Source organism: Hippocampus zosterae, chromosome 6, assembly GCF_025434085.1.
Source record: "Hippocampus zosterae strain Florida chromosome 6, ASM2543408v3, whole genome shotgun sequence".
NCBI lineage: Eukaryota > Metazoa > Chordata > Actinopteri > Syngnathiformes > Syngnathidae > Hippocampus > Hippocampus zosterae.
The window spans coordinates 25,818,153-25,835,994 of NC_067456.1; the positions used below are offsets into that span (position 1 = coordinate 25,818,153).

At 42.1% G+C, this 17,842-nt stretch overlaps 2 protein-coding genes across 4 annotated transcripts in view; both read left to right on the forward strand.

Annotated features, from left to right (window-relative positions):
• Positions 1-17,842, forward strand: part of ak6 (adenylate kinase 6) — a 49,107-nt gene that overhangs the window by 12,977 nt on the left and 18,288 nt on the right. The window lies entirely within an intron of this gene.
• On the forward strand, positions 507-11,389 carry LOC127602305 (cell surface glycoprotein 1-like). 2 transcript variants are annotated; one of them, XR_007962741.1, is made up of 9 exons: positions 3,709-3,739; positions 4,115-4,186; positions 6,804-6,875; positions 7,251-7,322; positions 7,702-7,779; positions 8,155-8,226; positions 8,602-8,673; positions 9,053-9,130; positions 9,506-11,389. XR_007962741.1 is itself a non-coding variant. In XM_052068388.1 (7 exons), the coding sequence occupies exons 1-7, from the start codon at positions 2,272-2,274 to the stop codon at positions 9,557-9,559; spliced, it is 444 nt and encodes a 147-aa protein (XP_051924348.1). In that variant the 5' UTR covers positions 507-2,271; the 3' UTR covers positions 9,560-11,389. The 2 variants fall into 2 exon arrangements, 1 of the variants encoding a protein (XP_051924348.1); XM_052068388.1 differs by lacking the exons at positions 3,709-3,739; positions 4,115-4,186; positions 6,804-6,875; positions 7,251-7,322 and adding exons at positions 507-2,283; positions 3,215-3,292.

A 17,842-nucleotide genomic window follows, 5' to 3' on the forward strand; every position in this document is an offset into this window, starting at 1 on the left:
AGTCTTAACAGTTATCTCTTCCCAGCCACGTCCTCGGAAAGGTGGTTGCGACCCTAACTTCTCACACAGTACAGCAAGCAAAAGTGAGCACATAATGAAGAACATATAATGATTATAGATGTGAGTAAATAATAAAGGATAAATCTTTATTGAAAGCATAAGCGTTCTTCATTGCAGGCAAAGCCAACTAATGATTGCAAGCATAAGCGTTCTTCTTTGCAAGCAAAATCAAACTATACTGACAGGCAGAAGCATTCTTCATTGCGAGCATAAAATGACGACACGAGAATCAACCGAATAATACGTGAATGTATGATTACTAAACAATAATAAATCCAACATTATCACACCTCAAAACATTTACTAGAAATTGTACATATTCATGAAAACGGCACTTCCACAAAAAAAATCCAGATTTCTTTTTTTTTTGATAATTCTTTGACATTATCAAGGCTCTACTTGTGTGATGACATCTTCCAATTCAAGTTTTATTATTATAGATTTCTTTGAAGTGTCAAAGCACAGTACTGCCTTTATTGTCCATAAAGGGCAAAAAAATTGCAAAGAACGAATAAAAACTGTATATGTATGGATAGCACAGATGCCTCTGAACATTTTGAGTGTTTGAAATTTAAGTTAATTTACATTTTTCAAAGGCGGTCATGAATGCCTGTCAAGTTTAACGGAGGCCTCTCGAGTTGAATGGAAGGAAGCACCATCTAGTGGAGGCATTATAGACAGCGCCTTTTAATGCGAAGCGTCCTATTTAAGATATCCTTTATTTGTCCCGCAATGGGGAAATTTACAGTCAGTTTTCAGAAAGGAAACCACAAGGTAGGGAGAGGTATGAGGCGCACCATTCATTGAAGGTGCGCACCATTCATTGAAGGTGCGCCTCATAACCCAGTGCGTCTTTCAGTGCGGAAAATACTGTGTGTGTGTGTGTGTGTGTGTGTGTGTGTGTGTGTGTGTGTGTGTGTGTGTGTGTGTGTGTGTGTGTGTGTGTGTGTGTGCGTTTGTATTCATGACATCTCAGGACAATTTTATGATAACACACCTTCACAATGAGGACCTGTGGAAAAATGAGGACATTTTTCGCGTCCTCATATTTCCACGCAGTCTACACTACTCTAGAGCTCACGAGGATACTCCCACACCAAAAATAAGTGATGTCCTGAAAGAGCACAATTTTCAGAAATTGTGTGTTTAAGTGTGTTTAACTTTCGACTCACTTTTCATTTGGAAAACTAGTGGCCAACTTCGGTACTTAACACACTTTTAACACACTTTCAGTGACGTCATTGTGCAGGACCTCAAATGTCATCTTTTTCGGACTGACTCACACATTTTCCCCGCCCTCGTCCTGATAAGTCACATCAATTAGCAGTCACACAAAATCCAACATGTGAAGCAGCCAGACAATCCTACTCTCAAACACGACCACGCGTGGATGACCATCGGGTAAGCAATTCCTTTTCATTTATCTTACCGTAACATAGAAGTTGTTCAATATAACCGTGTTTAACAGTGCCCACCAAAGGTAATATCATTCAATAAGACAGCTAGCTAGCTAGCTAGCTCGATCGTTAGCATGCTAATAAGCTTCCAGTAAAAGTAATGTGGACATGTCCTGCAGGCAAGGTTCTGGAAAACTTTTCTAAATCTTTAACAACACAGTCTGTGGAACTTGGTTTTGGTACCATATGTTTATTTCAGTGCAGTATTTGTTTTATTCGATTGCAGTTAATTTAAATTAGTTAGTACAGGTAGCCTAATGAAAGTGGGCCAGGCACTTCTAGCATTTACGCTAAGCCCGGTGTATTTACACTGTTTATTCTTGTGCTGATTCAATTGTACACCGTTTCAATGAAAAAAACAAACAAACGTTTGCAATGAAATTATAGCAGAATTCAGCTTTGTTGGTACATTTGGTCAAGACAATATTGTGTTACTCTATTTTAATTTTACATTGTTATCTGCCTGACAAATGGTTTGCCCGAATCTATTAGTCTGACCAGCAAATGTTTGATGAAATGAATTTTTGTATTTTTGAGGAAGAAAATAATATTCCTTTGGCTCAGTACTTTTTGAGCCAAAATAAGTGCTGCCATAATATTGTGCTTGCTTGTCTGGCTGACTTCTTCTCACTTTCCATTGTAGATGTTTACTGGTGGTGATAATGTCACAAAGAAGAACCAGACTGAGCCCTGAATCTGAGGCTGCTCCTTTTATCTGGAGTCAACAAGCCTTGTTTGAAAGCCCAGTGGATCAATGATTATAAAGGTATGCTATCAATCTACCTGCTATCTAATTCTTATGGCTACCGCAAGCATATGACAAGAGCTGCAACCAAAGCCTGTCACAGTGACAGATTTTATTCGTACATTGTATTTACCCCAAAACTGTCACAATAAACAGCATATTTTTTATGCCATTGATCATATTGGAGCAAAAATAATTGAAGTACTTTTGAAGAAAATGTTTAGCAGCCATTATCATTCAATTAGAATATTGTATTGCCATGTAGAACTAGGAATATCTTGGAATGAAAAAATAGAAATAGAAATTATTCGGCTTCTGTTAAAATATTGTGCTTCACCAAATATCACAATTCATAAAAACGCATACATCCATAATAGTCGAGGAAAATTAGATGCCTTTAAACTTCCTTCATAATGCTTATTTCACCTGATTGAAGAAGGCTGTGGTAGCTGTTTGACAAATCCACATTTTTATCAGCAATTTGTACTGCCCATCAAAAGTCTCTACTTAGTTGAAAACAACGAATGGTCACCGGAATTATTTTTCAGTCATTACATTGTTTTAGTCTGAAAGAGTATGTTTCGGGTGTTGTCTTTATTATTTGAACTCAGTCATGTCTGTTGTCCTGAAATTGTTAGCTATAAGAGCTGTACAGTGGTAACTACCATAAAGAGCCGGCTTGTGCTGTGTATGAAGTTTAATTTATTCAAAAGTCATGTAACTACGACATATTTCTGACACTCTATGGTTGCTATAATGTTGATTTTCATGATTTCAGTCATGCCCTCATACTTCCCATTTACTGTAGAATACTTTTTAGAATATTTCTGATACTGTAATGTTGCTGAAAAACCTGAGTGTGATCAGGTGAAATGACTTTTGTCTGAACCTAACACTGGAGAGCCTGTGTTCGAATGTCCCGTAATGGCACCGTAATGGTGTTATGTTGCAGACACCAAGTGACGGGATCTTGACTGAACCTTCTGGAGACCAAGAAGGGAGTGAGAGATCCACTTCATCCTTACAACAGGTTACTACTTCTTATCATGATATACTAGGTTTGAGTTTTCAGCTTTCTTTGACAAACACAGGAGAAGTTATAAATCAGAAACATGGACTCTCCATGATTTCAGTCGTCATTTCCTCATATTTCTTTAGACCTGAAAAACCTGAGTGTGTTTCAGGTGACATGACTTTTGTCTTAACCTAACTCTGGAGAGCCTGTGTTCGAATGTCCCCATATTGCTGTTCCACAGAATTGAACAGTGTTAACTTTCTATAGTGTGGTATATTCATCCCAAACTCTCCCGTGAGCAATGTTCAATGATAATTAATATTTATTCATTTCTTAACTGGTCAGAATGAAGAATGCTGAATATTTTGACACCGTAATGTTATGTTGCAGACACCAAGTGACCTGACTGAACCCTCTGGAGACCATGAATGGAGTGAGAGATCCACTTCATTCTTACAACAGGTTACTACTTCTTATCATGATATACTAGGTTTGAGTTTTCAGCTTTCTTTGACAAACACAGGAGAAGTTATAAGTCAGAAACATAGACTCTCCATAATTTCAGTCGTCATGTCCTCATATTTCTTCAGACCTGAAAAACCTGAGTGTGTTTCAGGTGACATGACTTTTGTCTTAACCTAACTCTGGAGAGCCTGTGTTCGAATGTCCCCATATTGCTGTTCCACAGAACTGAACAGTGTTAACTTTCTATAGTGTGGTATATTCATCCCGAACTCTCCTGTGAGCAATGTTCAATGATAATTAATATTTATTCATTTCTTAACTGGTCAAAATGAAGAATGCTGAATATTTTGACACCGTAATGTTATGTTGCAGACACCGAGTGACCTGACTGAACCCTCTGGAGACCATGAATGGAATGATAGATACACTTCATCCTTACAACAGGTTACTACTTCTTGTCATGATATACTAGGTTTGAGTTTTCAGCTTTCTTTGACAAACACAGGAGAAGTTATAAATCAGAAACATAGACTCTCCATGATTTCAGTCGTCATGTCCTCATATTTCTTCAGACCTGAAAAACCTGAGTGTGTTTCAGGTGACATGACTTTTGTCTTAACCTAACTCTGGAGAGCCTGTGTTCAAATGTCCCCATATTGCTGTTCCACAGAACTGAACAGTGTTAACTTTCTATAGTGTGGTATATTCATCCCAAACTCTCCCGTGAGCAATGTTCAATGATAATTAATATGTATTCATTTCTTAACTGGTCAGAATGAAGAATGCTGAATATTTTGACAGCGTAATGTTATGTTCCAGACACCAAGTGACCTGACTGAACCCTCTGGAAACCAAGAATGGAGTGAGAGATCCACTTCATCCTTACAACAGGTTACTACTTCTTATCATGATATACTAGGTTTGAGTTTTCAGCTTTCTTTGACAAACACAGGAGAAGTTATAAATCAGAAACATGGACTCTCCATGATTTCAGTCGTCATTTCCTCATATTTCTTTAGACCTGAAAAACCTGAGTGTGTTTCAGGTGACATGACTTTTGTCTTAACCTAACTCTGGAGAGCCTGTGTTCGAATGTCCCCATATTGCTGTTCCACAGAACTGAACAGTGTTAACTTTCTATAGTGTGGTATATTCATCCCGAACTCTCCCGTGAGCAATGTTCAATGATAATTAATATTTATTCATTTCTTAACTGGTCAAAATGAAGAATGCTGAATATTTTGACACCGTAATGTTATGTTGCAGACACCGAGTGACCTGACTGAACCCTCTGGAGACCATGAATGGAATGATAGATACAGTTCATCCTTACAACAGGTTACTACTTCTTGTCATATACTAGGTTTGAGTTTTCAGCTTTCTTTGACAAACACAGAAGAAGTTATAAATCAGAAACATGGACTCTCCATGATTTCAGTCGTCATGTCCTCATATTTCTTTAGACCTGAAAAACCGGAGTGTGTTTCAGGTGATATGATTTTTGTCTGGACTTAACTCTGGAGAGCCTGTGTTCGAATGTCCCCATATTGCTGTTACACAGAGCTGAACAGTGTTAACTTTCTATAGTGTCTTATATTAATCCCAAACCCTCCTGTGAGCGATGTTCAATGAATAACAATGTTTATTCATTTATTAACTAATCAGGATGAATAAATTTGAATATTTCTGACACTGCACTGTTGCTATGTTGCAGACACCAAGTGTTCCGATCCTGATGAAACCTTTTGAAGATTAAGAAAGGAGTGGAAGATCCACTTCTTCCTTACAACAGGTTACTACGTCTTATCATTATATACTAGGTTTGAGTTTTCAGCTTTCTTTGACAAACACAGGAGAAGTTATAAATCAGAAACATGGACTCTCCATGATTTCAGTCGTCATGTCCTCATATTTCTTCAGACCTGAAAAACCTGAGTGTGTTTCAGGTGACATGACTTTTGTCTTAACCTAACTCTGGAGAGCCTGTGTTCGAATGTCCCCATATTGCTGTTCCACAGAACTGAACAGTGTTAACTTTCTATAGTGTGGTATATTCATCCCAAACTCTCCCGTGAGCAATGTTCAATGATAATTAATGTTTATTCATTTCTTAACTGGTCAAAATGAAAAATGCTGAGTATTTTGACACCGTAATGTTATGTTGCAGACACCAAGTGACCTGACTGAACCCTCTGGAGAACAAGAATGGAGTGAGAGATCCACTTCATCCTCACAACAGGTTACTACTTCTTATCATGATATACTAGGTTTGAGTTTTCAGCTTTCTTTGACAAACACAGGAGAAGTTATAAATCAGAAACATGGACTCTCCATGATTTCAGTCGTCATGTCCTCATATTTCTTGAGACCTGAAAAACCTGAGTGTGTTTCAGGTGACATGACTTTTGTCTTAACCTAACTCTGGAGAGCCTGTGTTCGAATGTCCCCATATTGCTGTTCCACAGAACTGAACAGTGTTAAATTTCTATAGTGTGGTATATTCATCCCAAACTCTCCCGTGAGCAATGTTCAATGATAATTAATATTTATTCATTTCTTAACTGGTCAGAATGAAGAATGCTGAATATTTTGACACCGTAATGTTATGTTGCAGACACCAAGTGACCTGACTGAACCCTCTGGAGACCATGAATGGAGTGAGAGATCCACTTCATTCTTACAACAGGTTACTACTTCTTATCATGATATACTAGGTTTGAGTTTTCAGCTTTCTTTGACAAACACAGGAGAAGTTATAAGTCAGAAACATAGACTCTCCATAATTTCAGTCGTCATGTCCTCATATTTCTTCAGACCTGAAAAACCTGAGTGTGTTTCAGGTGACATGACTTTTGTCTTAACCTAACTCTGGAGAGCCTGTGTTCGAATGTCCCCATATTGCTGTTCCACAGAACTGAACAGTGTTAACTTTCTATAGTGTGGTATATTCATCCCAAACTCTCCCGTGAGCAATGTTCAATGATAATTAATGTTTATTCATTTCTTAACTGGTCAGAATGAAGAATGCTGAATATTTTGACACCGTAATGTTATGTTCCAGACACCAAGTGACCTGACTGAACCCTCTGGAGACCATGAATGGAATGAGAGATCCACTTCATTCTTACAACAGGTTACTACTTCTTATCATGATATACTAGGTTTGAGTTTTCAGCTTTCTTTGACAAACACAGGAGAAGTTATAAGTCAGAAACATAGACTCTCCATAATTTCAGTCGTCATGTCCTCATATTTCTTCAGACCTGAAAAACCTGAGTGTGTTTCAGGTGACATGACTTTTGTCTTAACCTAACTCTGGAGAGCCTGTGTTCGAATGTCCCCATATTGCTGTTCCACAGAACTGAACAGTGTTAACTTTCTATAGTGTGGTATATTCATCCCGAACTCTCCCGTGAGCAATGTTCAATGATAATTAATATTTATTCATTTCTTAACTGGTCAAAATGAAGAATGCTGAATATTTTGACACCGTAATGTTATGTTGCAGACACCGAGTGACCTGACTGAACCCTCTGGAGACCATGAATGGAATGATAGATACACTTCATCCTTACAACAGGTTACAACTTCTTGTCATGATATACTAGGTTTGAGTTTTCAGCTTTCTTTGACAAACACAGAAGAAGTTATAAATCAGAAACATGGACTCTCCATGATTTCAGTCGTCATGTCCTCATATTTCTTTAGACCTGAAAAACCGGAGTGTGTTTCAGGTGATATGATTTTTGTCTGGACTTAACTCTGGAGAGCCTGTGTTCGAATGTCCCCATATTGCTGTTACACAGAGCTGAACAGTGTTAACTTTCTATAGTGTCTTATATTATTCCCAAACCCTCCTGTGAGCGATGTTCAATGAATAACAATGTTTATTCATTCATTAACTAATCAGGATGAATAAATTTGAATATTTCTGACACTGCACTGTTGCTATGTTGCAGACACCAAGTGTTCCGATCCTGATGAAACCTTTTGAAGATCAAGAAAGGAGTGGAAGATCCACTTCTTCCTTACAACAGGTTACTACGTCTTATCATTATATACTAGGTTTGAGTTTTCAGCTTTCTTTGACAAACACAGGAGAAGTTATAAATCAGAAACATGGACTCTCCATGATTTCAGTCGTCATGTCCTCATATTTCTTCAGACCTGAAAAACCTGAGTGTGTTTCAGGTGACATGACTTTTGTCTTAACCTAACTCTGGAGAGCCTGTGTTCGAATGTCCCCATATTGCTGTTCCACAGAACTGAACAGTGTTAACTTTCTATAGTGTGGTATATTCATCCCAAACTCTCCCGTGAGCAATGTTCAATGATAATTAATGTTTATTCATTTCTTAACTGGTCAGAATGAAGAATGCTGAATATTTTGACACCGTAATGTTATGTTCCAGACACCAAGTGACCTGACTGAACCCTCTGGAGACCATGAATGGAATGAGAGATCCACTTCATTCTTACAACAGGTTACTACTTCTTATCATGATATACTAGGTTTGAGTTTTCAGCTTTCTTTGACAAACACAGGAGAAGTTATAAGTCAGAAACATAGACTCTCCATAATTTCAGTCGTCATGTCCTCATATTTCTTCAGACCTGAAAAACCTGAGTGTGTTTCAGGTGACATGACTTTTGTCTTAACCTAACTCTGGAGAGCCTGTGTTCGAATGTCCCCATATTGCTGTTCCACAGAACTGAACAGTGTTAACTTTCTATAGTGTGGTATATTCATCCCGAACTCTCCCGTGAGCAATGTTCAATGATAATTAATATTTATTCATTTCTTAACTGGTCAAAATGAAGAATGCTGAATATTTTGACACCGTAATGTTATGTTGCAGACACCGAGTGACCTGACTGAACCCTCTGGAGACCATGAATGGAATGATAGATACACTTCATCCTTACAACAGGTTACAACTTCTTGTCATGATATACTAGGTTTGAGTTTTCAGCTTTCTTTGACAAACACAGAAGAAGTTATAAATCAGAAACATGGACTCTCCATGATTTCAGTCGTCATGTCCTCATATTTCTTTAGACCTGAAAAACCGGAGTGTGTTTCAGGTGATATGATTTTTGTCTGGACTTAACTCTGGAGAGCCTGTGTTCGAATGTCCCCATATTGCTGTTACACAGAGCTGAACAGTGTTAACTTTCTATAGTGTCTTATATTATTCCCAAACCCTCCTGTGAGCGATGTTCAATGAATAACAATGTTTATTCATTCATTAACTAATCAGGATGAATAAATTTGAATATTTCTGACACTGCACTGTTGCTATGTTGCAGACACCAAGTGTTCCGATCCTGATGAAACCTTTTGAAGATCAAGAAAGGAGTGGAAGATCCACTTCTTCCTTACAACAGGTTACTACGTCTTATCATTATATACTAGGTTTGAGTTTTCAGCTTTCTTTGACAAACACAGGAGAAGTTATAAATCAGAAACATGGACTCTCCATGATTTCAGTCGTCATGTCCTCATATTTCTTCAGACCTGAAAAACCTGAGTGTGTTTCAGGTGACATGACTTTTGTCTTAACCTAACTCTGGAGAGCCTGTGTTCGAATGTCCCCATATTGCTGTTCCACAGAACTGAACAGTGTTAACTTTCTATAGTGTGGTATATTCATCCCAAACTCTCCCGTGAGCAATGTTCAATGATAATTAATGTTTATTCATTTCTTAACTGGTCAGAATGAAGAATGCTGAATATTTTGACACCGTAATGTTATGTTCCAGACACCAAGTGACCTGACTGAACCCTCTGGAGACCATGAATGGAATGAGAGATAAATTCTCAAAATTCTCAAATTTTCAAAATTCTCATTATTTCCTGGAATATCTTATTTTGATTATTTTATTTTTCCATTTTTAATAAATAATTCCTTCTTTTACAGGTGGGAATAAGAGACGCACGTGGACAGATTATGAAGTGAAGGCTGTTGAGCGACATATGTTTGATTTCATAACAAGCCATAAAGTTTCAGGTAAAACGAGCTGTGAGTCCTGTTTCCACGCAGAGCCAGCAGCTCTGAACGACAGAGGCTGGGTGTCCATCAAAAACTACATCCACAACAGGATATAACTGCATTAAAAAGGGAAATGAATGGCTAGTCCATTGAAATGCGAGCACGTCTGGGTACATTTCAGTTCAAGTTAACTAAAGCAATAGCAATGGTGCATTTAGGGTGGGATGGTCAATTATGGATTTCATATTTGTTGTTGGATACTGTGTTTCACGTTTGTTGTTTCATGATCTTCAAGAGCAATTTGGAAAATCCTTGAAGATTTGTACATGTAAATTATACTGTATATCAGGCATGTTCCGATCTGGGCCTGGAGAGCCACTGTCGTGCCTGTTTTCCAGCTCTCCCGGCTGCATCACACCTGTTTCAGATGATCAGTTCATCAGTCAGCTCTGATGCAGCATTAGAACATCCTGGGAGAGCTGGAAAATAAAAAGACAGCGGCCCTTGAGGACCGACCTTGGACACTCCTGCTGTATATAAACGTACGTACGATATACAAACTTCTCACAAAAGATAGGCTTATTAGGTTTGAGGCGATATTTTGGAAAAACCCTAAAACATTTGAATTCATCCTATTTCAAGAATTTCAATACTTTTTGAAAAGTTGCTTTTGTCTAACGGTAGCTAAAGAAGTTGCTACACACATGGCACAATATATGGCCAGATTCATTAAAAATTCTTCATCGCAGTATTCACATTTTGACATAATCTTCTTCAGTTCAAACAACCCTCATCTATTGCAGTGCTTTGTGTCATGGAGAGGAGGTGGCATGTTTTCTGTGTTCATAATTTCATATTGTCAGCAATTAAAAAATAAGAAAGTGGACTGACCACATATTTAACCATCTCTTCTTCTTCACAGCTTATTTTACTATCTTGTATTATTAATGTGAATATTTGAGGGATGACGGGTATAACGACTGTTTGGCACATTCGCCTCACAGTTCAGCAATTGATATTTGAATGTTTGAATCTGGGCATCCTTCCTTTGTAGAGTTCTCCCCATGCCTGAGCATCACAATTGGACACATGTGCCTAACATATACTGTTGGTATGTAACATGAGTCAATTTAAAAATACACACTTTACTCTTAGCTGGTCTTCATAAGTCATATATACTTGAAAATGATGTGTATCCAGGGGGCTCAAAATTCACAAAAACATGAAATGGTAGTGTGTTTGAGGTGACTGTCTCCATAATACACAAAAACCTGTCAATGTCCTCATATGTAGTAGTTTTGTCATAAATCAAAAAAAAATTACGCCCTAGCCAAAATCTGAGTAGATGGCTGTCTTCCTGATTTTTTTTCATGGTTACCATATTTTTTTGGAGCCTGTAGGACCACGGGAAAGGCATGTACCCATATGTCGGGTGAACAAACGGACGTCCTGAAAATGCACCAAAACACGTATGTGTGTGTGTGTGTGTGTGTGTGTGTGTGTGTGTGTGTGTGTGTGTGTGTGTGTGTGTGTGTGTGTGTGTGTGTGTGTGTGTGTGTGTGTGTGTGTGTGTGTGTGTGTGTGTGTGTGTGTGTGTGTGTGTGTGTGGGTGTGTGTGTGTGTGTGTGTGTGTGTGTGTGTGTGTGTGTGTGTGTTTGTACGGCTATACTTGTGAGGACCACTGTGATTATAAGACCAACGTAGTGAGGACATTTTTGACAAGTGAGGACATTTAGGCCAGTCCTCACAAGTTTTTCATTCTAAAGGCCTCTAGAGGGTTTATATAGGCATCTCTCAAAGTTTCAGAGAGGTCCTCACAAATATACCAAAAATGATTTTTTGTGTGTATTTTCATTTAAATTCAATACACACACTTTTTACTCACTACCGCCACCTATTGATTTCTGAAATATTTTTGTTCCAACAAAACTGAAACTATAGAAAACAGTCTCATGGGCTTATTAGAAAGTAAAACAATTTTTATTATATCTAATATTTGTCTAAGTTTAACTTTTTTAACAAACATCTTGTTATGAAATAGAACTTGTTATGCAAACCCAAATCTGGAATATGGCCTCAGACCCACACGAAATTACACCTTAAATCAAACCACTAAATAAAAAACCTAAAATAATTTAGTGAAGTACACACTTATTCCATTTGTGACATATTGAGGTTTTAGTTGTCATTTCATAGCTCCACATTTGTAATTTGAAGTGCACATTTCTAACATTAAGCAAAGCTCTCTGAGTATTTTTACTGAGTAATGTTTTATATTCTATTGTATACTACTGATGGAACTATTATTTACTATTATATCTAGGGCATCAGTCTCATCTTTTCCATAAGGACACAAGGACAGAGGTGGCAGAATAAATGTGCACTCAATTGTATTAGTGTTACTTTTGAAAAATATGACAAGTAAAAAAAAAGAGTCCTTGAATAAGAGTAAATATGTACGTAGTGGGGCAGCCCGGTAGTCCAGTGGTTACCACGTCGGCTTCACAGTGCAGAGGTACCGGGTTCGATTCCAGCTCCAGCCTCCCTGTGTGGAGTTTGCATGTTCTCCCGGGCGTGGGTTTTCTCCGGGTGCTCCGGTTCCCTCCCACATTTCAAAAACATGCGTAGCAGGCTGATTGAACACTCTAAATTGTCCCTAGGTGTGAGTGTGAGTGCGAATGGTTGAACGTTTCTGTGTGCCCTGCGATTGGCTGGCAACCGATTCAGGGTGTCCCCCGCCTACTGCCCGAAGACAGCTGGGATAGGCTCCAGCACCCCCGCGACCCTAGTGAGGATCAAGCGGCTCGAAAGATGAATGAATGTACGTAGTGAAAGAATCACAAGTACTGAGTAATTGGTGAGGAACTTCTTATTTATATTTTCAAACTACCACATTAAATAGAAATAGGAAAGTGCAATTAAATTAAAAAAGTTAAAGCTGTAAGCATATTTACGCCCTCAGGCATGTCGGAGTTCTCATTGTAACATACATTTAGTCATTTTCCGATCCGTTTTATCCTCACAAGGGTCACGGGGGGTGCTGGAGCCTATCCCAGCCGTCTTCGGTCAGTAGGCAGGGGACACCCTGAACCGGTTGCCAGCCAATCGCAGGGCACACACAGACAAACAACCATCCGCGCTCACACTCACCACCGAGGGACAATTTGGATTGTTCAATTAGCCTGCCATGCATGTTTTTGGAATGTGGGATCTGGAGAGAACCCACACAGACCTGGGGAGAACATGCAAACTTCACACAGGGTGGCCGGAGCTGAAATTGAACCTGGTACCTCTGCGCTGTGAGGTCAACACGCGGACCACTAGTTCACCAGGCCGCTCCCCAGAAAATCCATCCATCCATCCATCATCTACCGCTTATCCGGGGCCGGGTCGCGGGGGCAACAGCTTTAGCAGGGAAGCCCAGACTTCTCTCTCCCTAGCTACTTCTTCCAGCTCTCTCCGGGGGATCCCGAGCCGTTCCCAGGCAAGCTGGGTGACATAGTCTCTCCAGCGTGTCCTGGGTCTTCCTCTGGGTCTCCTCCCGGTGGGACATGACCGGAACACCTCACCGGTGAGGCGCTCAAGAGGCATCCGAATCAGATGCCCAAGCCACCTCATCTGGCTCCTCTCGATGTGGAGGAGAAGCGGCTCGACTCTGAACCCCTCCCGGATGACTGAGCTTCTCACCTTATCTCTAAGGGAGAGCCCGGACACCCTCCGGAGAAAACTCATTTCGGCCGCTTGTATCCGGGATCTCGTTCTTTCGGTCACGACCCATAGCTCGTGACCATAGGTGAGGGTTGGGACGTAGATCGACCGGTAAATTGAGAGCTTCGCCCTTTGGCTCAGCTCCTTCTTCACCACGACAGACCGATACAACGTCCGCATCACAGCAGACGCTTCACCGCTGCGCCTGTCGATCTCTCATTCCCTCCTGCCCTCACTTGCAAACAAGACCCCAAAATACTTAAACTCCTCCACTTGGGGTAAGATCTCTTCCCCGACCCGGAGGGGGCACTCCACCCTTTTCCGACTGAGGACCATGGTTTCAGATTTGGAGGTGCTGATTCTCATCCCAACCGCTTCACACTCGGCTGCGAAACGCTCCAGTGAGAGTTGGAGAGCCCCGTTTGAAGGAGCCAACAGCACCACATAATCTGCAAAAAGCAGGGATGCAATACTGAGGCCCCCAAAACGGACCCCCTCAACGCTTCGGCTGCGCCTAGAAATTCTGTCCATAAAGGTTATGAACAGAATCAGCGACAAACGGCAGCCTTGGCGGAGTCCTACCCCCACTGGAAACGATTCCGACTTACTGCTGGCAATGCGAACCAAACTCTGACATCGGTGGTATAGTGACCGAACAGCCCGTATCAGGGGGTTCGGTACCCCATACACACGAAGCACCCCCCACAGAACTCCCCGAGGGACACGGTCAAACGCCTTCTCCAAGTCCACAAAACACATGTAGACTGGTTGGGCGAATTCCCACATACCCTCAAGGACCCTGCTAAGGGTGTAGAGCTGGTCCACTGTTCCACGGCCGGGACGAAAACCACACTGCTCCTCCTCAATTGGCGGCTCGACTTCCTGACGGACCCTCCTCTCCAGCACCCATGAATAGACCTTACCAGGGAGACTGAGGAGTGTGATCCCTCTATAGTTGGAACACACCCTCCGGTCCCCCTTTTTAAAAAGAGGGACTACCACCCCGGTCTGCCAATCCAGAGGCACTCTCCCTGTTGACCACGCGATATGGCAGAGGCGTGTCAACCAGGACAGCCCAACAACATCCAGAGCCTTGAGGAACTCCGGGCGGATCTCATCCACCCCTGGGGCCCTACCACCGAGGAGCTTTTTAACCACATCGGTGACTTCAACCACAGAGATAGGAGAGCCCACCTCAGAGTCCCCAGGCTCTGCTTCCTCCAAGGAAGGCGTGTTGGTGGAGTTGAGGAGGTCTTCGAAGTATTCTGCCCACTGGTTCACAACGTCCTGAGTCGAAGTCAGCAGCGCCCCATCCCCGCTGTACACAGTGTTAGTGGTGCACTGCTTCCCCCTCCTGACACGTCGGATGGTTGACCAGAATTTCCTCGAAGCCGTCCGGAAGTCGGCTTCCATGGCCTCGCCGAACTCTTCCCACGCTCGGGTTTTTGCCTCGGCGACCACCGAAGCCGCGGTCCGCTTGGCCAGTCGATACCCGTCAGCTGCCTCTGGGGTCCCACAGGCCATAAAGTATCGATAGGACTCCTTCTTCAGCTTGACGGCATCCCTTACTGCTGGTGTCCACCAGCGAGTACGGGGGTTGCCGCCACGACAGGCACCAACCACCTTACGGCCACAACTCAGATTGGCCGCCTCAACAATAGAGGCACGGAACATGGGACTCGGACTCAATGTCCCCCGTCTCCCCCGGAACATGGGAAAAGCTCTGTCGGAGGTGGGAGTTGAAACTCCTGACAGGGGATTCCGCCAGACGCTCCCAACAAACCCTCACTATACGCTTGGGTCTGCCAGGACGGACCGGCATCTTCCCCCACCATCGGAGCCTACTCACCACCAGGTGGTGATCAGTTGACAGCTCCGCTCCTCTCTTCACCCGAGTGTCCAGAACATGCGGCCGCAAATCCGATGATACAACTACAAAGTCGATCATCGAACTGCGGCCTAGGGTGTCCTGGTGCCAAGTGCACATATGGACACCCTTATGTTTGAACAAGGTGTTCGTTATGGACAATCCGTGACGAGCACAGAAGTCCAATAACAAAACACCACTCGGGTTCTGATCGGGGGGGCCGTTCCTCCCAATCACGCCCCTCCAGGTATCACTGTCATTCCCCACGTGAGCATTGAAGTCCCCCAGCAGAACAAGGGAGTCCCCAGCAGGAGCACTCTCCAGCACACCCTCCAAGGACTCCAAAAAGGGTGGGTATGCTGAGCTGCTGTTTGGTGCATATGCACAAACAACAGTCAGGACCCGTCCACCCACCCGAAGGCGGAGGGAGGCAACCCTCTCGTCTACCGGTGTGAACCCCAATGTACAGGCACTGAGCCGGGGGGCAATGAGTATGCCCACACCTGCTCTGCGCCTCTCACCGTGAGCAACTCCAGAGTGGAAGAGAGTCCAACCCCTCTCGAGAGAACTGGCACCAGAACCCAGGCTGTGTGTGAAGGCAAGTCCGACTATATCCAGTCGGAAATTCTCTGCCTCACACACCAGCTCGGGCTCCTTCCCTGCCAGAGAGGTGACATTCCATGTCCCAAGAGCTAGCTTCTGCAGCCGAGGATCGGACCGCCAGGGTCCCCGCCTTTGGCTGCCGCCCAGCTCACATTGCACCCGACCCATTTGGCCCCTCTCATTGGCGGTGAGCCCATGGGAAGGGGGACCCACGTTGCCTCTTCGGGCTGTGCCCGGCCGGGCCCCATGGGTGTAGGCCCGGCCACCAGGCGCCTGCCAACGAGCCCCACCTCCAGGCCTGGCTCCAGAAGGGGGCCCCGGTGACCCGCATCCGGGCAAGGGAAACCTAGATCCATTTATTGTATTCATCATTGGGGTCTTTGAGCCGTGCTTTGTCTGGCCCCTCACCTCGAACCTGTTTGCCATGGGTGACCCTGCCAGGGGCATAAAGCCCCAGACAACTTAGCTTCTAGGATCATTGGGACACACAAACCCCTCCACCACGGTAAGGTGACGACTCACGGAGGGCCCCAGAAAATCCAATTCATTTTATTCTGCTTTGGACATTGAAACTGGAAAATATGACTTGCATTCAATAAGTAAAGAATTCCAATTCCAAGAAACCAAGAAACGATTAAATTCCATATTAGAGTTTGGAATTATGTTGCTTTAAAAACAATTGTACATTTTTAAGTCAGTTTAAATATACTGTGTGTGCGGTTGTGTTTGTGAACATATATATAATTTTATTTGCTGTAATTATTTTAGGAGTATGTGACATTGGTGATCCTCGTTACTCAAATACTGTATGTAGATGTTGCTCAAAATTTATCATGCTCTCCTTCACATCAGACCTCAAAGTTCACAAAGGCTGTGGGAACTTTGATAATTGACTTAATCATTGGCCTTGAAGGGGAGCGGCTGTTACCTGCTCCAAAACGAAGTTTTTGCAGCACCCCTCCCCCCAGACATGAGTTTGTTTACATTTCATTTAGCAGAGCTGCGCAGAAGCCAGCCACAACGCTTTGCAAGAAAAAAATGAGTTAGGTACTGTATTGCAGAAGTGTCCCCAGCATATCCAATTTATTTCATTCAGCTTTGGACATTGAAACTGGAAAATATGACTTGCATTCAATAAGTAAATAATTGTTTCATCTAAATTCCATATTAGAGTTTGGAATTATGTTGCTTTAAAAACAATTGTAAAATTGTAAGTCAGTTTAAATATACTGTGCGTGCGCGGAGTATGTGACATTGGTGAGCCTAGTTACTCAAATACTGTATGTAGATGTTGCTCAAAATTTATCATGCTCGCCTTCACAGCAGACCTCAAAGTTCAAAAAGGCTATGGCAATTTTGATAATTGACTTAGTCATTGGCCATGAAGAGGAGCGGCTGTTACCTGCTCCAAAACGAAGTTTTTGCTGCACCCCTCCCCCCAGACATGAGTTTGTTTACATTTCAATTAGCAGAGCTGCGCAGAAGCCAGCCACAACGCTTTGCAAGAAAAAATGAGTTAGGTACTGTATTGCAGAAGTGTCCCCAGCATATCCAATTTGTTTCATTCTGCTTTGGACATTTCAACTGGATCATTATGATTTGCATCCAATAAGTAACAACAGTAAGTATTCTTTAGTAAGAAATCATGTTTGCGTTGCTCAATCAGTCTTGATAACAGAATTTCCTTATGTGGGACATGACTACGGTACACGTCCTTTATGAACATGCAAGTGTGTTAACAAAATACATGTGTAAGAACACAAGCAGTAAAATGCAAAAATATATGCTCCAACAACACAAATAACACAAAAACGGCAGTATACAGTACAGGTATATGAACAAAATACATTATAACAAGAGTAGTCACAAAATGAGGGCTCTTTGCTCCAAAATGAGACCTATAACAGCTGGTGGCTTTTCTTTCCAATC

Coding starts and splice junctions, on each gene's coding strand:
- LOC127602305 (XM_052068388.1), top strand. Junction 8,227..8,601: donor CCACTTCATTCTTACAACAG/GTTACTACTTCT, acceptor GTTATGTTGCAG/ACACCGAGTGACCTGACTGA. Junction 8,674..9,052: donor ACACTTCATCCTTACAACAG/GTTACAACTTCT, acceptor GCTATGTTGCAG/ACACCAAGTGTTCCGATCCT.